The sequence below is a fragment of the Gekko japonicus genome, unplaced genomic scaffold (assembly GCF_001447785.1).
Source record: "Gekko japonicus isolate JY-2015 unplaced genomic scaffold, Gekko_japonicus_V1.1 scaffold1029, whole genome shotgun sequence".
Lineage (NCBI taxonomy): Eukaryota > Metazoa > Chordata > Lepidosauria > Squamata > Gekkonidae > Gekko > Gekko japonicus.
The window spans coordinates 605,714-612,637 of record NW_015167081.1 but is presented as its reverse complement, the minus strand read 5'-3'; the positions used below and the strand labels follow the sequence as shown (position 1 = coordinate 612,637).

General features: G+C 43.8%; 1 protein-coding gene across 1 annotated transcript in view; it reads left to right on the top strand.

Moving 5' to 3' along the window:
* Nucleotides 1-6,924, top strand: part of CPNE2 (copine II) — a 169,039-nt gene that overhangs the window by 45,594 nt on the left and 116,521 nt on the right. The window contains exon 2 of the mRNA XM_015412816.1: nucleotides 2,492-2,688. Within this exon, the coding sequence (XP_015268302.1) occupies nucleotides 2,521-2,688 (168 nt within the window). The 5' untranslated portion in view covers nucleotides 2,492-2,520. The remainder of the gene's footprint in view (nucleotides 1-2,491; nucleotides 2,689-6,924) is intronic.

Genomic DNA, 6,924 nt, shown 5'->3' with positions numbered 1-6,924 from the left:
GACATTAGGGGCTCTTCTGGTTTACTTGAAGATAGTTTGAGTGGGCAGTCGTCTTGGTTGGCAGCAGAAGAGCTGGATTTGAGTACAGTAGTATCTCAAAGGCCAACAAGACTTTCAAGAATCAAAGCTCCTTTGGTATCTGACAAAGGGAGCGTTCAGGGCTGGTGTCAACATACCCAGGGGGGGTGCAGCTGCCAGAGGTTCTGGCAGGGACCACTGCAACTGTCCACATGCCTCCCCTGCTGCCCACACACACACCTTTTCCCCACCTGCTTACTGGCAAGCACTGTGCCATCCATGCTTCCAGACGTATGCTGGGAACAAACATGTAGCTGATACAGGCATCTGTGAGTACCAGTGGGGAAAGGGCTTGTGAAGGGATGGGGGAAGGATGTACAGACATGTGGGTCAGTGAGCACGTACAGACTGCACACGACTTGGCAGAGGCTCACTTTGGCCAGCTGCCATATTTGTGTATTTCTGGGTTGTGTCTTTTGGGCAAGCTGTTTTCTCGCAAACCAAATCCTTCTATCATTTCTGTTCTTCTGTGTCTCAAACCTTTCCTCCCAGATGAACCATGGGAGTGACAACTCTCAGTTGGCAAAAAGATTTAAATTATAACTGGGAGGGATTGGATGGTTGGAGGGAAGCTTGAATAAATCACTGACCCTTAAGTGAATGAAGACCACAGCTGTCAACAGCTGTGTGTGTGTGAGAGAGAGAGAGACAGAGAGTGTCGGGGAGTATGTGTGCTCTCGGCCATTCATGCCTTTTGCAAATAGAAAGAATCTGTAAATCAGGTTTTAATGCTCAGCCATATGGAAGGACACATGGTTCACTGAACTGGGGAAAGATGATGCTTAAAGTTTTAAGCTCGAGGCAGCGACAGCCCTGTGAACTATAGTGTAAAGGTTCTTCCAGCTGTCCTTCTGTTGCAAAGATGAAGCTGTAAAACAGATCTGGGAGGATGGTCTGCGAGAGTGGGTGGTTACCGCCCCTGGTCTCTTCTGCCAGTCCAGATGGCTGAGCGATCTATGCAGCCCACTTGGCTGTGGCAGGCAAAGGCACCTGTTTTTTCTTGCCTTGCTTCCGGTTGTGATTGCAGTCTCAAAACAAGAAGGCGGAAAGCCACTCCTTGGAAGAGCAATGAGAACACTTAGGGCTTTTTTGTGTGTGTAGTTCTTTCTTAGGTGTATGGACTTTAAAAAAAATTCAAAAAACCAAACCTGTTCTTTCCACTCACATACTTGCAAACAGCCATATCATACAAAGCCAAGACTGGCGGCCTCACCTATTGAAAGCAAATTTAATGGCGAAAACCCTTGGTACTGTGTAATGCAGGAAAACTTGCTTAGCAGTTATGTTTAAAGTTTTGAAAATGCATCCTTTGCCCTGGCCAGGTCCAGATGTAAAGGTGACCTCTTTTTGAGAACGAGCTGGGTAGGGTTGCCATTCCCCAGTTGGGGGAGAGGATTGTCCGGTTTTGTGTGCATCTGCCTGCCGTTGGCTGGCGGGAGGAAACCCCCCCCAACAGCAACATTGTGTGATGTGCCTACATCACCCGGAAGTGATGTACATGGTGGGGGTGCTCAGGTTTTTGGGCAAAACTCTATAGTTTGAGGCCAATTTTGCTATAGAATTTTGCCCAATAACCAGAGTGTTGCCCATGATGTGCTTATGTCACTTCCGGGTGGCATAGGCACATTGTGGCACTCCTCCCCACTCCTGGAAAGGCCCTCCCACCCCCTGCTGGCGTGCCATTGGTACCTGACAATCTTAGAATGGGGGAAGCTGTAATTTATCATGTAGAACCCCCAGTGTGGTCCCCGTAAGCACCGTGGCACCCACCAGTATGCTCGCTCCATTGCAGTTTCTGCAAAACAAACATCCAGTCCTTAATTTCCTGTAGAAAGAGCCCAAGAGGCATCATCTTTGTGTCTGCATGGAGCAATCATTTGGCTGCCTTCATCGCAGGAGGATATGTGGCTTGGAGCCTCCCAACGTTTTGTCAGTGGACTTAGCCTCTGTGGCAGCCATTTTGGTGCCATGCCCACTACCTGTTCTTAAAATTCCAGAAGTGTCTACGGGTTGAACACAGCTGGGGACCCTATCAGAATCCTGAAATAACTAACTAGTGTCTCAGGGAAGAGTGAGCATACTAGCACCAAGCTTCCTGTGCTTGTTCTTATGGCACTAAACCCTACAGCAAACCATTATTTCAGTACTCTCTACGACAGCCCTGTAAGCTAGGCCCATGTTGTAATCACCACATTGCATAGCAGAGGCCTGAAGATAAGTGGCTTGTCAGAGGCCACCTAATGAGCTTGTAAAGGCACGGAGAGTGGAATCAGGAGCTTCTCTGCTCATGCTTTTGGCCATTGTGCCAAACCCAGTGGCAAGTGCTGTGCCATTTCTTGGGAAGAAGGTGCCTCTTAAATTCTTTCCTTATTTGTTGCCTTCTCCTTTTTAACTCCTTTTTTGTCTCTTGCAGATTGTCAGGAACTGCTGCTGCCTGAGTCGATGGCGTACACCGTAAGCCCAGCTTCTTCTGTGCCCGTGGGGCCCCAGTACTGCGTCTGCAAAGTGGAATTGTCTGTGTGCGGTCAAAATCTTCTGGATAGAGATGTGACTTCTAAATCCGACCCCTTCTGTGTCTTATTTGTGGAGGTGAATGGGAAATGGACAGAGGTAAGGCCCCAGATGTCACCAGTTTTCTTTCAAGCTGGTGTCCTTGGCTTGTCTTTGGTCTGAGAAGCACCTTCCTGTTGTTAAAACTGGCAGTTGGCAACGGATCAGAGCTTGGGGTCTGGGGCGCCTGCACCCTGATCTCTGTGTTTCTCCAGCACCAGATACCTTGGTTTGACCCCCCCTCTTTACTGCTGGTTCTTTTCAGCCTTGCTTTCATTGCCAATAATAATGCCTGTGCCCAGTATTTTGGACTGTCTGTAAATACAAATGTTTGTAAAATTTGTGAATCTCTGTCCTCTAGGGGTTTTTTTGGGAAAGGGGAGAATCCCACAAGGGATGGGTGGGTGGGAATTCCTGGGGAGCACCTCTCTAGGCAACTCAGCTCTCTGACAGAGGGGGAGAAAGAGTGAGGGACCCTGGGTAATCATAATAAGGTGGCCGAGGTGGGAAGGACAAACTCTTGCGGGCAAAGCTTTACCCCAGGAAAAGGTAAAGGTTCCCTTGCTCGAAAGCCAGTCATATCCAACTCTAGGGTTGCAGTGCTCATCTCGGTTTCAAAGCCGAAGAGCCAGCGCTGTCCGAAGACGTTTCCGTGGTCATGTGGCCGGCATGACTAAACACCAAGGCGCACGGAACGCTGTTACCTTCCCACTGAAGTGGTACCTATTTATCTACTTGCAATTTCTTGCTTTCGAACGGCTAGGTTGGCAGGAGCTGGAACTAGAGATGGGAGCTCACTCCATCATGCGGCACCCGATCTCGAACTGCTGAACTACTGATCTTCCACAGCCTGCTGCCTGTAAATGGCACTTTGGGGGGAATCTAGAGCCTTATGCTATTTAATTCTAGGAAAGGGGGATTCTGCATTTTAAAAATTGTTCGAACAACAGGGGGTGAGTAGGTGCCGGATTCTCTTTTGCTTACGAAGTGGCAGTGGGATGCGTCTGTGGCAGTTTCCACATGGAGATGAGTGGCCATTCTTCTCCCATGCTCAGCAGCAGAGATTCCACATGGAGGTATTTCCTGTGGTATCTCCTCACATCTGCCATTCCCCCTCCCTCGCCACCAGAGTGTTTTTTGTTTGCAAGGTTTTTTAAAGTAATATCTGTATTACTATCACTATATTACTGTTAGTGTTATAGTGTAATCTTGCTATAGCTATCTGTCTACTATCAGGAAATAGCCAGCAAAAAGCCCCCCAGGAGTGTGTGTGTGTGTGGCGGATGGTATAATGGTGCTGGATGTGGGCAGGAGGGTGCAAAACTCTGCTCACTCTTTTCCCCAGACCTGTACCAAAGCAGTTTAGCAAAACACAGTGGAATGAACACATGACAATGTCATGTCAGAAGCTTGCTCAAAACCTTTGCAGAATACTGGAGGGGAAGGTTTGTGGTGTGTGGATTTCCAAATGGTTCTTACCTCCCCATAAACCCCTCCAGCTTATTTTAACATCATAAAATGACATCGTTTATTCTTGCTGGACCAAAGCTTTGGAAATTGATCCCCCTCTCTCTTGCCCTTGTTTTGAGCTTGAGGAATGAAGATAATCCACATTTACAGCAAACTATACTTCTTTGTTTCTTTGGCCAGTTGGGATGAAAAAGCAAAGAATGGTTTGTTGGAAATGCAAAATTCTTCCTACCCTGCGTTGAGTGCCAGAGGAGGAGGGACACAATGAGCTCATGGATTTCCAGGTCTTCTTTCCATAACAATTGATAAAGGTTTGTTACATCTGAATGCAACCTGAAGCGACTCAGCAAGGTGTGATGGAGAAGGGAGGAGGATTTTTGTGCCCATCTCTTCATCATATTTAGTTTGGGGTTGAACACTTTGATTTACACATGAACAGGACAACATACCGTATATAGACGCATATCCTCCTGTTGCTCTAATCTGACCTTAAATTCCCTCTTCATGAAACTGTTTTTTATGGGGGTGGTGGGAGAGCTCGGAGCACTGTTAAATGCATTAGACGGTAACGTGTTATTTGGCCTTGAGTCTGAAGAGCCTCCTTTTCATTTTATGCCACTGAGTGCTGTTTCTGTCTGCTTCATTTTGTATGTGTCCGCGCTGCTAAGGTTTTCAGTTTGATGGCATTACTGTCAGAGAGTCTACGACACAGACTTGGAAAATGTGTGGTTTTATTTTTGCCTTGTCTATTTTTAGATTCTGCTTTACAGAATAGCGCGACACAGAATGAAAGCTGGGGAGGGGGGGTGGAAGAGACTTGAATGGACAGTCTGAGAGAGATGTAGCCACTGCTGGGATTCTGCAGGGAGGTCAGAACGCTGCCGGAGTTAGCCATGGGGGGCGGAGGCGGCATTTACAACTTCGCAGCTAGGACCTGGCCTGCTTCCAGGTTGGAAAGAACAAGGAAATAGCTGTGACTCCAGCATGAAAAAAGGCTTTCATGCAAAGAACTGCTGGCATGCGGGAACCATCCAGAAAGTTTACCCTGCTTTCAAAAGCTCCCTTTCTCAATCATGCGTTTGCTGTTTCCATGTGGATTACATGTTCACTATTTCCATGGCAGTCATTCTGGATCCCAGAGTACATAGGGCTCTCAGCTATTTACTAAATTGAATTTTTATTATTTTCTCTTTAAAAGGGTGAGCTAGAGAAGGAAGAAAGGGGTAGGGAAAAAGTATAAATTCATCATGTTTATGAAATATTATGAATTGTTATGTACATTTCCAGAGTCCTTCTGCCCTTACTTCGGTTTTCTCTCTCTAAAATCAAGCGATAGTCTATTAATGATAGAGGAAATTATATCTTTAACAATTGGACAAGCTTCTATGCTAAAATTAAATCTGGGCTGTTTACAATGTTAAAAACATACAAAAATACAGATTAAAATCAGCAGATCAAGCATTCCTGATTTGATAAATCTTCAAATGGCTTCCATAATTTAATCTCAAACCTACTCTGGACTGTTCTTCTGTCTCACAGGCAGGATGGAAGAGAACATCTGGGTGTGTTTTTTCCGGTTTAAAGACATTAGGAATTGATTATTCTAACAATCTATTAACATTTTAAGGAAGAGATGATGTCTCTTGTTTAAAATGTTAGTAATGCCAGAGAGGAACCTGGTTTCAATTAAGAACATAAGAACATAACAACATAAGAGATGCCAATGTTGTGTTAGACCTACTAAAGAATTTTAAACAAGGAGAATTACTGATTGGAGGGGATCTGAACTATATTGTTAATCCCATACTGGATCGCACATATAAACGCAATAAGGCAGGGACAAGAAAAACGAACAAAGCCAAAACAGAACTAGATGTTATCTTACAACAAAACAATTTAGTAGATACCTGGAGGATTATGCACCCTAATGAAAAAGAATTTTCTTTTTATTCACATGCACAAGAAACATATTCTAGGATAGATTATATACTGGCTTCCTTGAACCTACTACCACACTTTCAAGATACGGAGATAGGCTCCATAACACACTCAGATCATGCTTCGATCAGTGGATTAATTCAATACCAAAAAGGGGACAACAAAGGCCCAAACTGGATGCTAAACAAATCTTTATTATTAACTGACAGATTTACAAATGAGATAGATGAGAAAATAAAAGAATATTTCAGTAACAATATCACAGCAGAAGTAAGTCCGATCACAGTTTGGGATGCTTTCAAAGCCGTGTTGAGAGGCCAATTAATTTCGATAGCTTCTTACTATAAAAAAGAAAAACAACAATTAGTAAATGACCTCCAGAGAAACATAAAAGAACTAGAAACAAAACACATGCATTTTGGAGGGAAAAAAATATTGAAAAAATTAGAACAAGAAAGGAAAAAATTAGAATTATTAGAAACATCAAAGTTACAAAAAAATCTACTGTATTTAAAACAAAAATATGTCACGAGAACTTCAAAATCAATAAGAATACTTAAAAGTAAGGTAGAACAAAAAAGAGTAACAACAATAGTTCATGCAATGAGAAATGCAGAGGGCAAAACACAAGTAACATCTGACAACATAGTTAAGATTTTTAGAGACTATTACCAAAAACTATATACTTCAGATCAACCGGATCAGAAAACCATACAAGAATATTTAAAATCCTAGAACAAAAAAGAGTAACAACAATAGTTCATGCAATGAGAAATGCAGAGGGCAAAACACAAGTAACATCTGACAACATAGTTAAGATTTTTAGCGACTATTACCAAAAACTATATACTTCAGATCAACCGGATCAGAAAACCATACAAGAATATT